The sequence below is a fragment of the Balaenoptera physalus genome, assembly GCF_965194825.1.
Source record: "Balaenoptera physalus genome assembly, chromosome: 3".
Classification (NCBI taxonomy): domain Eukaryota; kingdom Metazoa; phylum Chordata; class Mammalia; order Artiodactyla; family Balaenopteridae; genus Balaenoptera; species Balaenoptera physalus.
The window spans coordinates 100,565,676-100,584,166 of record NC_138890.1 but is presented as its reverse complement, the minus strand read 5'-3'; the positions used below and the strand labels follow the sequence as shown (position 1 = coordinate 100,584,166).

At 37.0% G+C, this 18,491-nt stretch overlaps 3 protein-coding genes across 12 annotated transcripts in view; 1 reads left to right on the top strand and 2 right to left on the bottom strand.

The window, feature by feature from the left end:
* Positions 1-1,887, bottom strand: part of SKIC3 (SKI3 subunit of superkiller complex) — a 166,532-nt gene extending 164,645 nt beyond the window's left edge. Inside the window, exon 1 of the mRNA XM_082457992.1 lies at positions 1,774-1,887. The gene's annotated coding sequence lies outside the window, so the exon portion shown is untranslated. The remainder of the gene's footprint in view (positions 1-1,773) is intronic.
* A 23-nt stretch (positions 1,888-1,910) lies between these two features.
* Positions 1,911-18,491, top strand: part of RFESD (Rieske Fe-S domain containing) — a 50,959-nt gene continuing 34,378 nt past the window's right edge. Inside the window, exons 1-6 of one of the 9 annotated variants that reach the window (XR_014262471.1) lie at positions 1,933-2,042; positions 3,782-4,244; positions 5,312-5,356; positions 7,756-7,865; positions 7,946-8,011; positions 9,762-9,876. Coding sequence is in view for 5 of the 9 variants with exons in the window: in XM_082458294.1 (XP_082314420.1) it covers positions 5,340-5,356; positions 7,690-7,865; positions 7,977-8,011; positions 9,762-10,025 (492 nt within the window). In the remaining 4 variants the exon portion in view is untranslated. Of the gene's footprint in view, positions 2,043-3,781; positions 4,245-5,311; positions 5,357-7,689; positions 7,866-7,945; positions 8,012-9,761; positions 10,049-10,722; positions 10,798-18,491 lie in introns of those variants that run through there. The other 8 variants (XM_082458294.1, XR_014262470.1, XM_082458295.1 and 5 more) reach the window with 8 other exon arrangements.
* SPATA9 (spermatogenesis associated 9) overlaps positions 10,106-18,491 on the bottom strand; it is a gene marked incomplete at its 5' end in the record, with an annotated part of 83,749 nt that continues 75,363 nt past the window's right edge. For both annotated transcript variants that reach the window (XM_082458336.1, XM_082458335.1), the window contains 2 exons: positions 10,106-12,594; positions 17,668-17,763. In XM_082458336.1, coding sequence (XP_082314462.1) covers positions 12,298-12,594; positions 17,668-17,763 — 393 coding nt within the window. In that variant the 3' untranslated portion in view covers positions 10,106-12,297. The remainder of the gene's footprint in view (positions 12,595-17,667; positions 17,764-18,491) is intronic.

Here is an 18,491-nt window from a genome sequence, read left to right as displayed (position 1 = left end):
CAAATGGAAGGAACTGACACAAAAATTGGTTCCAAGGAGAGAAGTAGAAACTGCCCCCAAATGTCCTCAGGTAGAACTTTGTGGAAGTGTTGCTCACACTGGCTGGAACTGTTCTACTGCCAAGAAAAGAAAGAAAGGGGTGGGGGGGGGGAGGGAAGGGGAGAGGGAGGGAGAGAGGGAGAAAGGAAGGAAGGAAAGGAGGGAGGGAGGAAAGGAAAGAAAAGGAAAATGACAGTAGGAATCATGAATTTTATTCTGAACTGTAATGACTTTCAAAAGGCCTTTATGGGTTCCCGCTGTTAACTCACATGCCTGTGCCAGCTAGGCTAGGCACATACCTTTGTGTATGTGAGTCTCAGAAGTGGAGAGAGGTAGTTTATTCTGCCTCCCACTACAGCTTTCTAAGCATTTCATATTTTCATGTGGCCAACCACATTAATACTTTAGGTAGAGATAAAAGAAAGTTTTGCATTTCTCTCTCATTCTTCTTGTGTACCTAAGAGTGCTTATCTACTGAGGTCTCCAATTGATTCAAAATCATATTTAAAGGTCAGTGGATCTAAGACGTGTCTTATTTTAGTGCCAGAATTATGCCAAAGAAAAAAGAAGTACTTTTCATTAAAAATGGCAAACTTATTTAGTCCTTCAATGACACAAGCCGAGGATTGCTAACACACTCCATGTGCCAATAAAATAATTTGGTACAGCTAACAGATAATGTAAATTATAATAAATCCAAACATTTTATTATCACTTTGGTAAAGTGATTCAACAAAACTAGATGGTTAATTTGTACTTGGCTCATTGAAACAAATGGTCAAAAAAGGAAATTATCCCATAAAATATTACTGTCACCCTGAAACTATACTGAAAGGAAGAGAAATAGCACTGGAGACATATCCATTATTCTGAGCTTCTCAATCTTTTACATGTTTTGGCTCATAGAAAAAAATGGCATTTATATGGCATACTGGGGTAAATGAATAAGGCTCTGGGGCTTCAGCTGCCCCTGGCCCGTTGGGCCTCTCAAGGACCTGAGATCAGTATGTCAGCATATTAAATATAGATTGTGGGTTTCAACCTTAAGGTCACACTGGAATCACTTGGGAGGTTAGAAAAAATATGTCGATTCCCCCTCCTCCCATGACCCGTGGAGATTTATTTCATTGGTTTGGGCATCACGAGTCCCAGGTGACTAAACTGTGACCAAAGTTAAAAACCACTGCATTAGGAGATAGCCAAGGAAACTTAAAAAACCTACGAGACTCATCTAGCTTCCAACTTTGAACACAAGTATGAGGTGTGTGGGTTTTGTTTTGTTTTGTTTTTGTTTTTTTCTCAGGGAAGTATAAACAGAAAAAAAGTTGCAAAGTTCAAAAAATGAAACCCATCTCCCCCAAGTAACCACTCTTAATTTTTTAAAAAGCTTATGTATATATCTACATATTTGCATCTCGAGAAATAATTTTTATTTACACCAAAGAAAGCACATTCCAATGTGCTCTTGAGTATGTGGCTACAAAGTAATTCACATGTCTACACTGTATTGTATTTAACCACTTCCCTGTTGATGCCCATTTGAGCTACTGTCACTCTTTCCTTGCAATAAACATCTTTATACACAGATTATATGCATCGTGACGAACTTTGGTAAATATTTTTATAGAGCTAAATTCCTATAAGACCCCTGAGTGAGTTTAAAATCTGGATAAACGTGGTGAGCTCATTTTAATATTTTAAACAAACATTTAAAAATAAACTGATGGCACCTACGTTTGTCAAACACGATTAAGACTGTCAGTTCGGAGGTCCCGGCGGACCGCGGGTGGTTGGTGGTCGCTGTCAGGTGGGGTCGTCAGCCAGCTGAGCCCCAGATGCCGTCCCGGGGGCGGGGTCAGGCGCGCTCGGGTCACGTGGGCAGCTTCGCCCCGCCCCGCCCCGCGGAGCTCCACGCGGTGGCCGGAGCCCTGGCTGGCTCAGTAGCCTCATGCGGGGGCGCTGCAGCCGGGTCTCGCGGAGGTCGAGCAGGGGACTTGAGGCAGGTAAGTTCTGTTCTTGCCGCGGGGTTGGGCGGTCGGGCGCCGGGCGGGGCTCAAGAGGCTCGCTGCTTCCGGCCGGACGGCGGGCCAGGGCTCGGGCTTCCGGCGGCGGTGGCGAGTTGGAGCAGGCGAGGGCGGGTGTTGTGTGTCTTTTGCTCCCGGCCCTTCTGAGCACTGCAGCTCTGCCGGCCTCGATGCCGCGTTCCTTAACCGTTAACCCCCAGCGCAGGCTTCCGCCCGGGCACTGCAGGGTCACCGAGCTTGTTCACCGTCGAGTCTGGGCCGCACCCCGGACCTGCCGCCTCAGTAGGCGTTTTTCAACAAGCTTTCCTGGCATTTGTGCGCTCTCACGCCTAAAAACCGCTCCAGGGTTTCTGCAGCCCCAGCCGTCCTAGTTATCCGTCTCCTGAGGTCTGCAGGCGGAACGATCAGCCACATCTGGACAGCCACGCTCGGACTGTCTCTGCGGTTTTTGAGCGCCGGGCGGTCTGAAAACTGCAGGCCGTCTTTACTCAAACGTTAAACACAGCTTGAAGTCCTCGCTCATAAGCTGTCAGAGAGGGCAGGCCTTAGAGATGGCCGCTACCGTGATCGCAGCGTTTCCCACGCTCCGGCCGTACTCTAGACACGACTATGGAGAGGCATTTATCCCTCACCACCGCCCTATGTGCAGAGCTTTCTTACAGCCGCGCACCTGCAGCGCAGCGAAATTTGGCGACTTCTCCCAAGTCACGCAGAGCTGGGATTTAAACCCAGGTGAGCGCACCTGGTGCTCAAAGATCTCTAATATCACAGACGACGGTAGCTCCAGGGCGGCTGCTCAACTTGATTAAATTATTAGGGAAATATTCTGTTTTAAACATTTGTTGACACGACTCTTGCACATTGGCGTTCCTAAATTTAAAAAAATTCAGGACCATCATCTTCGGATATATATATGGTGTATACACACACATATCTTTACTAAAAGGTTTTGTACCTTCAAGATAGTTTACCCGTAGGCCACCTATTTTTATAAATCTGTGGATGCTACTTAGATAAAATGTTAAGATTTATATATCAGTGTGCACAAAGTTTAGACTCATAATATCTCGGTTTGAATCTTCACTGCTGTTTTGTGAGTTTGGGCAAGCTTTTGTTAAAGAAGGTCCTTTACCCTTAGTTTCCTCATCTGGAAGATAGGCATTTTTCTGAGAATTAATGAATTCGTATATGCAAAGAGTCCAAGCACTTGGCACTCACTGAAGGATAGCTAGTTTTATCTGTTATTATTCTGCCATCCAAAGCAATATAAAACTAAGGCATTTCTCTTCTCTGAACCTAAAAGCAAGGGTGTCACCCTGGAGCCATGCATTCTGATAACGTGTAGGCCAAGTCCCCAGACTCAGTAAAAGCAACTTTGTGCTTTTGTGCTCAAGAAGAATAACAAATTCCTTTAATTTCATGTTTCTTTTGTCCCACTGCCTTCTAGAAACTTAAGTTATGCTTTTTAAAACTTCAACCTGAATAGATTCCCTATGCTGGAAAGGTATCTAATAGAGACAGAGGATCCATTTAGCTAATTTGTAATTTTATGTGGTGTTAGCACCTTTAGAAACCTAATTTTAGGCACAGGCCAAAAAATATTTCTTGAAGAGAACTGTGGAATAAAATGGCTCAACATTTCAGAAGGCAGTTTTCTTCATCTGGCTCCCATACTGGGTAAGCCATTTAATTTTTCACTTTCTTTTTATTCTGTTAAGATTCTACTATCTTGGGGACTTCCCTGGTAGCACAGTGGTTAAGAATCCGCCTGCCAATGCAGGGGACACGGGTTGGAGCCCTGGTCCAGGAACATCCCACATGCCGTGGAGCAACTAAGCCCGTGTGCCACAACTACTGAGCCTGCGCTCTAGAGCCTGAGAGCCACAACTACTGAGCCCACGCACCACAGCTAGTGAAGCCCGCGCGCCTAGAGCCTGTGCTACACAAGAGAAGCCACCGCAATGAGAAGCCCGTGCACCACAACAAAGAGTAGCCCCCGCTCACCGCAACTAGAGAAAGCCTGTGCGCAGCAACAAAGACCCAACACAGCCATAAATAAATAAATAAATAAATTTATAAAAAATAAAAATAAAAAAAAGATTCTACTATCTTAAAGTTGACTCAAAACAGAGGAAATGTGTGGGAGCATATGAATAGTGCATCAAACTAACAGTAATTAAGGTGAACACACTGACTTGTGTTGTTGTATGAATGGACTGTGATATTCACAATATTTAATTAAGAATAATATGGGTGTTAATTATAAATAGTCACCAGATATCATAAATAAATAGAACCACTTATGATGCTTAGAGGGAACAATTATTTGAAGGATGAGGTAATACTTTCCTAAGCAAAATGCAAATGCAAAACTAATCATATTTCTCTGAAATCTTTATCGTTTAGCCCCAGCTTTCTCTGCTCATTTCTTATCAGCCCCTGCAAAGTTGCCTACAGTTTTCCTCGGTTGGAGGAAAACCCTGCAAAGACTTTATGTTCTAAGAGACTTAAACGAGGAAGGATAATGTTTGGTTCTCATGTATTTGGGAGTTGGGTAGAACTTAATTAACTTCTGAGGCTACTCCACATCTCATGTGTTTTGTTGCTTGCTTGATACTAGTATTTCTTTTCTAGTTTTTGCCTGGAAAAAAAAAAGTAAGAGAACTATTCATTTATTTCCTCCTGTATTGGCAAGTCTTGAAATAAGCTGTACAAAACTTTCAAATAGTCCATTCATGATCTATGTACAGGCACATTCTCTGAGGATAGAAAGTACCATTTTATCCCTTTTCTTGGATTTTGGACCATTTGCTACATAAATATAAAGTAGGATACAACTTAAGTATTGAAAAAAAGTAATTTTAAATATAAGACTAAATGTAATATATTGACAGACATTTAAGAAAATTTGTGTTTATTATCCCCTTGCTTTTCTTTGTAAATTCTCCCTATATACATTTATCCATGAATAATATATTTAGTTTTGCCCCTTTTTCTGTTTGATAAAAATGGAAGCATACTCTGAATTCTTAAAATTTTTTTCATTTAAAGTTACATTTTTGAAATTAATCCAACTTGATGTAGCCATACATTTTTCACTGCTAAACAGCATTGCATTGAATGAGTATAAAAATTATCCATTCTACTGTTGATGGATTTTGAGTTGTTTCCTGTCTTTTGCTGTTATAACCATTCTTGTTCATGTCTCCTGGTGTACCTGTGCACACTTCTCTGGAATATACCTGAAGTGGGTCGTGAATATACTGGGTCGTGAATATGTTCAGCTTTACTAGGTAACGCCAGACTGTCTTAACTCTAATTTATGTCATCACTATATCAGTTGCTCCATATCCTCACCAATACTTGTTATATTTTTTTGCCAGTCTGTTGGATAGAAAATAGTATCCAATTTTGACTTAGCTTTACATTTCTTTTGCATTTTCCTACAAATGAGGTTGAGCATCTTTACATGTGATTACTAGCCATTCAAATTTCCTCATCTGTGAAATATTGTTTCTTGTCTTTTGCCTATTTTTGTAATGGCTATTTGTTATTTTCTTGTTTATAGGAGTTCTTCATATATTCTGAATCTTAGTCCTTTGTCAGTTATATGTGTTTCATATTCCATATTTTTCTTTTTCTGTAGCCAATTTCCCCCTCTCCTCTTTTCATCTGTCTGTTCCCATTTTTCTTATCATTGTTGCCCCTCTGTCTGTTCTGTCACAAAATGTGATAAAGGCTGCACATCCAACAGTGTGGAGTAAATGTTACCACCTGAGTAATTTGTGTACTTTGGGTACCTGCCAAAATCAAGTAAAACCAGGTAACCATTTAGAGATGTTGTAATACAGCCTCTGGTCAGCCATGGCTAACCCAGAAAATCGAAATGTTGGATGTACTTCAAGAATTGTATTAGATCTTATTCCCTATTGACACTCCCACTCCAAGTTATTCTGTTGAATTCTGTAATTTGAAAACTCCCAAATTTATATCTTTAGTGATTCTCAATGCTAGTCTCATATATCTGACTTTGGACTTGATATCTCCCTGGATGTCTTTTAAGTACCTCAAACTCACTATGTGCAAAATGTAACTAGTTCCTGATTTTTCCATTCCTGCAAAATATCATTCCTTTCTCAGTCTTCCCATTCACAGTCACAGACCATGTAGTTGCACAAACCTAAAACCTGGGAGCTACCCTTTATTTCTTTTCTGTTGCTCCTTCACTCTAGTTCATGAGCCCAGCCTCTTGTGCCTCACTCAGTTTTCTTACTGGGGAGGGGAAGGAGCTTTGAATTCAGTGTATAAAGGAAAGCATTACACAAATCAGGTTTAGGAAATAACAGAGATGTCAAATTTGTACAATGAAGTTTGCATTGTTAACCCTTGCTCCAATTATTCGGAGATAAAGGAAAAAGCACAACCCTTTGAGTGGCCTCAATTTTTGTGATTTTTATTGCATTACATGCAAAGATTCAAAATATACTCTTGCCTAGGGGAGAAAGCTCTTTGTCAATCCTAAGATACATGGTTCTTTACACTTTTTGAAAGTTATGGACCACTACAATCTCTCTCCTGAGATAGGGAGAAAAAGCAGGAATGTTTCCAGAAACTTTGGGATAGCAACCCTAATGAAAAGAGGATAGGAATAATAGGCCAGATTTAGAATTAGAAGTGGAGAAAGAACAAATATAGAAATTCTTGGCAAAACATGATATATAGTTTTATTTAGAAACTATCATAGGAGAAAAACTTAAATACCCTCATATGGGAGGCCCTTGGGAAAATCCTCTACATGGGGCCTTAAATGCCTGACAATGATATATCTTGATGTTTCTTTCTTATGGAATTAACAGACTATGGCTGTGTTCTTAAAGTACACAGAAGTCTCTTTGAAGGGTTGCTTTCAAAGAAATAGGCTGAATATCTGTGCTAAGAAAAAAATATATTTAGAATACCTACAAATTCCCTAAAATTTATATACTTCTATAAATTGAGGAGAAAGTCATCTTTTTGAATGCCCAAATAAGACAGAAGAAAGTAATGACATTTTCTGTGTGAGTTAAGCAAATGGAAGACATCCATTCACATTTATCCCCTTCCACTAGAATACAGTTATCTGGTTGATCTATAAGAGCTGGCTTGCCCACTCCAGGCAAAACCAAGTGAGCCACGTCAACCAAGGGGTCCAAGACTATTCAGACTATTGAAAAATCCTACCTTCAGCAGAAGCTGAAAACAACATGGATAATAGGCAGATGTTGTTTACCACTGAATTTGAGAGGGAATAAAAGGATAGTGATACTTTAGTGTCTGTATCTTAGGAGTTCTGAAATATCTGTCTAATGCAATGAAGTGAATCAAGTTACTAGTCCAGCCTCAAAGTAGGCAGTCCTCCCTAATTTTGGCAAGTTTTAAGAGCTCTAGCTGACAATCATGACTATTATCCAGTATTTTTTTTTTATTTTATATAGCTACAAAAAAAGTACCTCCATCAGTCTCAGAGAAATAAGTCTTCTCTTATGATATGATTATCTCTGTGAGTTAAGTGTAGTGGAACTAGTGAAGACCACCTGTCATTTTTTTTCTTTCTTTTTTTGTTTGTGGTTTGTTGTTGTTCAACTAGCATGGATCCTGATGGCTCTGAGCAAGATCCTGAAACGAAGAAATATTCTTCTGTCTGTGTTGGCAGAGAAGAAGATATTAAAAAATCTGAAAGAATGACAGCTGTTGTCCATGATAGAGAAGTGGTCATTTTCTACCACAGAGGAGAATATCATGCTATGGATATTCGCTGTTACCGTAAGATTTTAGTTTTCATTTGTAAACCTTGTATTTGTTGACTATCCACGAAACTTCAAAATTTCATTTTTTTTTTTTAGTGACTAGATGTAATATTCAATTCCTTTGCAGACTCAGGAGGACCTTTACATTTAGGAGAAATAGAGGTATGTAAAATTAAATCTATTCTCAACAAACTCAGATGTTTCCTATTTATATTCTTACTATATTTACAGTCTCTATTCAAAAATAATTTATATTTGGGTTTGAACTATATTTTAATGCTTTGAGTACAATTACCAATATTCTAGGAATTCACAACACTACAATGTAAAGAAAACCATTTTACAGGTAAATATGAAAAATATGCCTGTCTTCTGACCTAGCAAATATACTCTAAGACATCTACCCTGCATATTATCGCACAAATGTTTAATTATATATACACGTACCTATATATATACTAAAGTATATATATATATATATACACTAAAGTATATATATATATACACACACACACACACACATATAGGAGAGGTTCAGTGTAGCGAAAAGTTGAAGGAAATCTAAATGTTTTAACAATAGGAAACAGTTTAAATTATGAATAGCCATGCTATGGAATAGTATACAACCATTAAATTAATGAGGCATGGATTGTCAACAATATATTTTTGAGTGAAAAAAGCAAGTCGTAGAATAATAGGTCTAATGAGATCCCATTTTTTAAAAATAAAAAATAACATTCACTTTTTACTTTATACACTTCTACATAGTTTGAATTTTTCCAATGTGTATATATTACTTTTATAATTTAATAAAGATATAAAAATATATATTTTAAGAAAGAAGTAACACTGTGAAGGCTTAACTGAGGAAGGAATGGGGACATTGTCTTACGTCCTTGCATTCTCAAACCAGCTGCCTAATTTCTTGTTTTCTACTTCATGAAACTTCTCTCTCTCCCCTTCTCCCTCTCCCCTCACTCTCTCTATCTCTCTGACTGGTACAAAGTACATGCTTAAATTTAGTGTTCCACTCTCTCTACACTTCATATCTACCTAGTTCCACACCTGTCCTCATGTTAAAACATGTGTGTTTAAATTATGAATGAATTTATGAATTATGAAACCGTTGTTTGCTGACGGTTCTGGCGGGGGAGGGTGGTACAAAACAGCATTTCTGCACTTCTGGTGTAGAGATAAAATGTAAGCATCTGGATGATAGTGTGGAAGAATTTCCCTCGGTTTCAGACCATAATGACAGCTGTAAGACCTTGCTACTCAAAGTGTGGTCCATAGACCAGCAACACTGGTGACACCTGGGAGTGTCTTAAAAATGCAGAATATTGTGCCCTGCTCTTGGACTACGGAACTTAAACAAGAGCTGCCTTTAAACAAGATCCAGGTGATTCCCGTGCTTTTTAAAATTTTAGAAGCACTGCTTTAAGACAGTTAAAAGTTTGGGAATTAACTACTTTGGGTCATAAATTGCTCTTCAGTTAACATATGCACTTATGCCTTTAGTAACCTCTCTTGAAATTATATCTGAAGCTTACCATTCTTCCACCAGCTAGTGAAAATTCATTTAGAAGCACTTGAAGCCCTTGCCCCATTTCTGTCAAGAAAGTGACATTAATATCTAACAGATAACAACACACTGCAGTCACATGGTGTAGTTGCCTGAGCTAGTTATCTTCTGATAGAGCTCTAAGAAACTGGGTTTCTTATCAACTGCAAAAGGAACTTGATGACTGCTAAGATTAGATTCTGCCTTATGCTGAATAATTGGTAAATGGCAGGAAAAAAGAGAAGCCTGTTTTTTAACCTGGTTCTTCTGCAATAGATTCTGTTCTGAGCCTGAGGTTTATTGTCAACATTGGAAATGTCATATTATAAAATCAATTATTTCTTTCCCCAGGAATTTGATGGACGACCATGTATAGTTTGCCCCTGGCATAAATACAAAATTACTTTGGCCACAGGAGAAGGACTGTATCAGTCTATAAACCCTAAAGATCCATCAGCAAAACCCAAGTGGTGCTCCAAAGGAATAAAGCAAAGGATTCACACAGTGACAGTGGACAATGGGAATATTTATGTGACTCTTTCTAATGAGCCTTTTAAGTGTGACTCTGATTTTTATGCCACTGGAGTCTTCAAAGTAATTCAGAGTTCTTCCTGATAAAATTTTATGGCAATGAAAAATGTTGTGTATGTTTTGAAAGTATTTTTAGAATAACCTTGCTTCAATACCAAAGATGATTAACTTTTTCCAAAAGAGGCACATTTATTATCTTTAACAATCATATAAATGAAAGGTTCAAAAGCACATGTACTTAGTGTGATGTCAGGATCATCATCAGGATCTACAGAATACATTTCAGCCAATCCTCTGGATTGATTGGAACCTGAAGGTTATAGGTTTAGAATATGCATTTTAAGAAGGATGAAAATAATTTAGAATAACCAAAGTGGAGAAAGGTTAAAAAAATTAGATCTACTAAGAAAAATTTAGGGGGAAAATCCCGACTTGATATAGCAGACTTTATCATGGAAAAATTTTAATGTATACAAAGTAAACAGAATAATAAACCTCCACCACCCACCTTCAACAATTACCAGCATTCTTCCATTCTTGTTTCATTGATGCATGTATTCATCACCTCCCCTACTGATCGTTATAATTTTTTTTAGGTAAAATTTAAACACACTGAAATGCTTAAATCTTAACTGTTCAGTTTTTCCAAATATATAGCAGACCATTTACACTTAAAAAATACCTCCCAAAATGGGATCAGTTTACATGCTGAATTTAAAAACAAGAAACTTAATTTGCCTGACATCAAGACCAAGTAAACTTTGGCTCCGTTTCTCTCCAGTCAAGGCAGTTTCAAAGTAAGGAAGATACAGCTGCTCCCCAGCCATACGAGATGTGCAAGTTTCAGCGAGCCAAGGTACTTTGAATGCCTATATGAAATTTTCAAATAAAGTTTTTTTAAATTTTATTTTTATAGAATTTTGTGCATGTATGTACAACTAAGTGTTTCATGTAAATGTTATAGAGAGAAGAGATATACGGTGTTTCTCAGAGTCTTCTGAGTTTATAGGCAGGGTTGATACTAAGTTGGTTCACCCTGCTTTTTCTATGCCAGTTATTTATGGCCAACGCTGTTCTGGTTGCGTCGTGCCCACACTGTACTATAAAACCCTGGGTACTGATCATCTAAAACTCAGCATCACATAGTAGAATATAAGAGTAGGTGGGACCAGAAAGAACTAGGATGAACAGATTATTAATTCAGAGTGAGAAAAGCTGTTTGTCAAAATTGGAGCTTAGTTTCAAACCACAGTAATCTTCTTAGTGACATAGGACTGAATTAAGGCTTAATATTCTAAGGGGCCCACCTGGATCCTTTCCTTTGGTTATTGTTAAAATAAGTGAATAAAGTATGTATCATTAAGGCTGTGCTTACAGAGCCCTTTGCTACATATTATTACATTTTTTTTCTGATGTATTGCTACATGCTACCCATATTCCAACACTTGCTATTCATTAGACTACTAATGAGCCAGGGCTGGGCTTTTTATAAATACTATTTTTGGCAGCAGCTACTCATCAGGTACAGCAAATGTACCATCTCTGGGATGGGTACATCCCAGCCTATTATATCAGGTGCTAATCCTCCAGTGACTTAACATGTGTCCAGAATTTAAAATGCATGGAGGAAACCAAAGTACCTCCTGCAGGCAAATCCATGACCCTGGTTTGCAGGACCAATCACAGAAGCATTTTTTCTCAGGATCCAGTGGCAACAATGAGTAATATGGCCTTGGCTTCTGGTTCTTAATTTGTTCCTCTAGCTGTGGAAATTAAAAATGTCATGTCATGTCTTGCTCTCATATACAGACCTCATCAGACTTGTAAACAATATTTTGTTTTATAAATTTACATCTATGAATTACAAGTTCTTCATAACTTTACAGATGAGTTTCAAAATAACTGATAATAGGCAGACTGAAACTATACAGCCTGTAGATAGAAAATATATATATCCTTTTATTATCTCTGAAAAAGATATGTGGCATTTTAACAGGGAGGGTTTTTTCCCCTCCCAGATAAGTAATTGGAGAGATACTCTAAATGAGTCTTTAATAAAAACATAAATGTATTATAAACATGCCCATATTATAAACCATAGCATAGAGTCTAACACACCAAATGGTACATTTTCTGGTTCATCAAAAAATATCCATAGTCATATATACTACATCGATTCATTTTATTTTCTCTACCATATAAATACTTGAGAATGACGTTTTAGCAGTAGTCCCCCTGTTTTTTTTTTTCAAAGCAGAGCAGTCAGAATATGAAAACTAGTTTCCTAATTTTGTCAGATGAAATGTCATTAGATAACTCTTAAGTTCTGTTCAGTGATATTTAAGTTCAGATTTGCTCATTCATTCATTTCAGTTGACTGGTCAAACACAGAATGTAAAACCTGGATCTTATTACTCAACTTATTAGCAGGAAGTTTGGGGCGATCTGAAATATTCTCCAGCTTCTCCTGTAATGACCTGTAAGGTTTTGCTTTGACTTCACCTTCAGGAAACAGAGGCTCAGAAAGCACAGGCTCAGAAAAGGCTTTAAAGGCTTTTCTAAGATTTTCACTCTCCTCTCTGTTTTGCCTTATGGGTTCTTCTTCTTGGAAAATTTTCATTACCTTCTCCAGCACAGCATTAACACAGACTGTCTAATAATAATAAAAAATGTTAAGTAAGGTTTCTTTTTAAGCTACTAAACTTACAGATAAAAATCCAATAAAACATTTAACATAAAGTCATTAATCTGTATATTCTAAGAAAGAAGCACGTTTGGGACTTCCCTGGTGGTCCAGAGGTTAAGACTCTGTGCTCCCAATGCAGGGGGCCCAGGTTCCATTCCTAGTCAAGGAAGTAGATCCCACATGCTGCAACTAAAGATCCCACATGCAGCGAAGATCCTGAATGCTGCAACTAAAACCTGGCGCACCCAAATAAATAAATATTAAAAAAAAAAACTAAGCTCTTTCTTCCAGGTACCACTGGCACATGATAAACATGAGGAGATTGATTCCTTATTATAAATATACCATAATCTAGAAAGAAAATTAAAACATAGTATGCTTTAATAAAGACATGCTTTATATTTTCCCCAATTCATTAGATGTTTTACATCTTTATTCTCTGATTTAATTAAATGAAACATTTCTGAAACATTTTCTGAGAGATGGAATTTGTCCTCAAACATGTTAATATCTCAAAGTAGGTTTTTGTTCTTACTTTTTTTCCCCTAGACTTTGCTTATACCAATTGTATGCAATTGGAAGGGCATAAACATTTTGGTAAGAATTTAGTAAGTTAATGGATCAGTGATTTATAAGCAAACTTGTGATCCACTTTCCCTCAAAAAATGCCATTCAGTACTTAGTGTGTCAAAACAAAGCACATAGAGAAAAATAACTTCAAAAATTGAGAATCACTAAGAGCTGTCTGTTAAACCTATAAGTTTACTGATGAAGATGATGATGCCAAGTATTTAAGGCAAGCAACAAGAATAATAAAATCTATAAAATATGAAAACACCTAAACTAGCTTATTTTACCAAAGAGATGCCTCCCAGGTGACATAATAGGCTATAAATGCTTAGAAGGTTTTTCTGAAGAGGGTAACAGAGAAAGAATCCAGGGCCTTGGCTTGAACAGCCTCTTTTCTCCTGACCTCCTGCCTCCTCTTTTCTTGCCTGTCTCCCACTATGAATGGGCGGACACCAGATGCTTTCCTTCACTTCCCTGTGTTACTGTTTGGCAATGTGACCCTGTTCTGGCCAACTAAAAAAATGTCTGCTGTGGAGGAAGATAGGAAGGATTTTTGGAAGAGTTTTTCCTCCTTTTATGTAAAAAAGACTCTGTCTTTTGCCTCTACTATCTCCTCCCTCTTGCTTTGGACACTGATATGGATGTAAGGCCTGAGCATGAGGCAACAAACCTAAGGACCAAAAACAACAAACAGGAGAGCCAAAGAGAAAGATGGAAGGGCCCTGGGTTCATGATGACATTGTAGATCCACTGTACAAACCCGGGAATTGCCTAACTCCAGACTTCTAATTAAGAGAGATATTTAAATGTCTGTATTGATTAAGGTATTCTCAGGTATTTTTTGTTACTTGTATCTGAGTATACCCAAATCTAGAGCTATAAACCTTGAGGTCCATCACTTCCAGATGCAAACAGCTTTAGCCATTTATCACAAATATGATCATTTTCTATATATGCCATGCTGTGAAAAAAGGTTGGGAAGCCCTATCCTATTTGATACATTTCTTCTTCCCTCACTTACAACATTTTATCTGTACCCATTCTAACCAATTCTGTCCAAGTCTCAGAAAATGAAGGGTCTTGATCAAGGTCAGCATCTCTCTATCTTTGCTTTTAACCTATACTCTACCATTTCGTCTATCAATTATTCCCTGCTTCTTCAACCTCTCATTCTTGACTAGCTCCTCCCCTGCAACCTGTAACATGCTGAAATATCTTCTATCTTAAAATTTAAAAATTAAAAATCACTCTGGCTCTGTGTCCCTCTTGACTGCTACACACACTCTTTTCTTCATCAAACCGGGGCCTACATTCATGATTTCCATTTTATCATCTCCTCTTCACTCTTCCTGCTTATTTCTGTCTTCCTTATCCCATCACACCACTGAAATAGTTCTCAAGATGGTTACTTCCAACATCTTTACTACTAGATCTAATGGACACTTTTCAGATCTTCATTTTACTTGACTTTTTCTGCTTGTACGTGACACCTAACCACTCACAACTTCCTGAGTCTCTATTTCCTTGCCAGTGTTTCTCCTGTTTCACTTCCTACTTTTCTAATTATTGGTCCTTTGTCTCCTTCATGGATTTCTTCTTAGCTCACCTTAAATGTAAGCTGTTCTTCACATTTCTGTCGACTTTCTACTCTTTTCACTTGGCATGGTTCCACTCACGGGGCATTAACTTCCAACATATATGTTTTTTGCCTTCAAAACCGTAATTCTAGCCCTGACGTTTCCTACATCTTGGATGCATACATGATCAATTATCAGAGGTCACCAAAAAACGGTTTCTATTACCTACTTAGAAAGTTTATAGCATGACAAATCATGTAGGGTGATCTCAAAAGCCTTTGAAAAATTAGAGAAATTTTGGGTTTTAATCTAGTTTGTTTTAGTTTCACTATAGCTGTTTCATCCCACCCATTTCCTGCAGTGTATTTGCATCAATTGTGTATGAGATTCACATTTAAGATACTGAGCATTTCTCAAAAATTTAAAAGACTTGCAACATTTTTTATTTGATAAATTCAGAGTTTTTGAAACTGTAAATATGTTTAAAAAGTTCTTTTACTTTGTTTTTTTCAAGGATGTCTTGGCTATTCTTTACCATTTGCATTTCCCTATAAATTTTAGAATAAACTAGTCAATGTACACATATACACCTGCTCAGATTTTAATTGGGACTGCACTGAATCTATGGATTATGGGGAAAATTTAACCTTTATTATTGTGTGTTTCAATATGATCAAAAATATTAACAAATATGTAAAAGACCTCTAACAAAAAAAGCCATAAAAATTATTAAGAGAAATTAAAGAAGATCTAAATAAACAGAGGAATATACCATGTTCATAGATTGGAAAGAGAAATTCTACCAGTTATCAAGACTTATTGTAAAGCTCCTGTAAATAATACAGTGTTGAATTGGTGCAAGAAGACAAACAGATCAGCTGACTAGAACAGAGAGAATATAAACAGACCTACATATCTAAGAACATTTGATTTATTAAAAAAGAGGTGTTCTGGGCAATAGGAAAAGGGTTTTTTCTTACCCAATAAATTGAGTTGGATCAACTGGATACCAATGGAGGAAAAATTTTACCCTTACCTCATACCAATTCCAGATGTAATCTAAAAGTGAAAGGCAAAATAACAAAGTTCCTAGGATATATCAGAGGGAGTAGTTTCAGGACCTAGGATGTACGTCAAGATTCCCTAATTAAGACATAAAAAGCACTTAATGTAAAGATTAATAAATTGGACTACATTAAAATTAAGAACTTCTGTTTTAAAAGACACTGCTGAAAGTGAAAGGCTAGTCACAAAATAAAAGAAATCTGCCCATATTCAACCAAAAAAGGGCTTGTTCTAGTAATATACTTAAAAGTACAATTTGATAATAAAACGATGGACAACTCCAAGTAGGAAAATGAGAAGAGACTAACAGAAATTAACAAAAGAGGATATCCAAATGTCCAATTAATGTATAAAAGTATTCAATCTCATTAATAATCAAGAAAATGCAAATTAAAACCACAAGGTGATAGTACTACATACCCGCAAGTACAGCTATACTGGAAAAGATTGACAATACCAAGTGTCAGTGATGATACAGAGCAACTAGGATTAATAATCTGCCAGGATGAATTGTTAAAACCATTTGGGAAAACTTTGGCAATATCTACTAGAGATGAACATATGCAAATTCTACAATCCAGCAATTTCACCAAAACACATGTACAAGAATATTCATAGCAACCTTATTCACAATAGCCAAAGTTGTAAATAACCTAAATATTCAAAAATAGAATGGATAAATAGCTATATATTCAATCAATGGAATACTACACAGCAATGACAATCAACAAACTACTGTTATAGGCAACAAATCTCACAATGATAATGTTAAGCAAAACAAGACAAATACAAAAGAACATATAGTATACGATTTCATTTATATACAACTCAAACAAAACTGACTATGGTATTAGAAGTCAAAATAATGATTGCCTTTACAGAAGAGATTAGTGGGACTTCCCTGGTGGTGCAGTGGTTGAAAATCCGCCTGCCAATGCAGGGGACATGGGTTTGAGCCCTGGTCCAGGAAGATCCCACGTGCCATGGAGCAACTAAGCCCGTGCGCCACAACTACTGAGCCTGCACTCTAGAGCCCGTGAGCCACAACTACTGAGCCCACGTGCCACATCTACTGAAGCCTGCACGCTCTAGAGCCCGTGCTCCACAACAAGAGAAGCCACCACAATGAGAAGCCTGCACACCACAACGAAGAGTAGACCCTGCTCACCGCAACTAGAGAAAGCCTGCACGCAGCAACAAAGACCCAACACAGCCAAAAATAAATAAATAAAATTAATTAATTAAAAAAAAAAAGAGGTTAGTGATTGTGAGGGGCAAGAAAGAGTCTTCTAACATGATGGTATAATGTTTTGTTTCTTGACCTGTGTGATACATAGATTAATAAATTTTCTGATAATTCATCAAGGTGTGTACTTTTCTGTTTGTATGTTATACATTTTTTAAAAAATTAAAGATAAGTATAAATGGCAGTGGATTAAAAGAAAATAACCCTTATAATTTATAAAATTCTTTATATTTTTGTCATGCTTTTTAATGAACACTTCTGGAATTCGAAAGACAGAATACTGAACTTTAACCAACCATGGCACAATGGCTGAAACAAAACAACTGTAGCTAAATGAAAGCAAAACCAAAATGTTTTGAGCAGATAGTAATAAGTTTTATAAAAATAAAATAATTTTAGTTATTTAAGCAACTTAGTTTTTGGTGGATTGACTTGGCTCCTTAGAAATGTAATTTTTTAATGTAAAATTATTCTGTGTAACAAGAGAATTTAAATACCTTGGTTTATGAATGGACTATACAGTACATCTTTACATAAAATAAGTATATTTATTTCTAGATTCTAATAATTTTTTTAACTTACCAAATAAATGAGTGCTGCATATGAAGCATACATTATGCTAGTTAAAGCAGTCTTTGCTGGGAAAGAAATGATTTCAAAGAAAGATCCCTTTCTGACCTGAAAAAACGAAAGCGTTTTCTTATTAAAACAAAAAATTTTCAATGTTACAATGTTAAATTTTACAATGTTATTGTAAAATGAGAATTCAGATATTTATAAAGTCATCTACTTTAGATCTGAGTTTTCTCACATCCTGAAAATATATAGTTTTTCTCCTTTACAAAAAGATACTTTCTTTTGCTAATTTAAATCTATGACAAATCTATAAAAATTCTTGCATTTCCAAAATCTGAATTACTTTAACTTTCTTACATTTACCAAGTGTGCTCACTAGGGGGTGCCGCTCTGCCTGTTAGAAAAGCAGTCTTTGTCCAAATTAATGTAGTCATCCTTTACTAAATTCTTCACCTCTTCAATTAAGCAAACAGCAATCAAAATACCAAGCATTTCCTGGAGATTAATGACCTGCTTGGAAATTTTAATCATGAGACTGCTGAAGGCCAGGCATTAACCTTAGATGATCATTAAGCTTCAGGAAATACTCTGTGCTCATATTCAGCATGCTTTTTGAAATGTAGACGTTTACACCAATAAAGAATTTGTCTCTCAGATGTTTCTACCTTCTAGAAGGTGTCCCTGCCTCAACATAACAGTATAATATATTCAGTTTAAGGGACCAGTATAATATATTCAGATTAAGGGACCTATACTCTCTTACAGGCTACCTCTGTTGCCTTGAGCTATAAGGATATGAAATGATGACATTAGGAAAAACATTCCCTTCC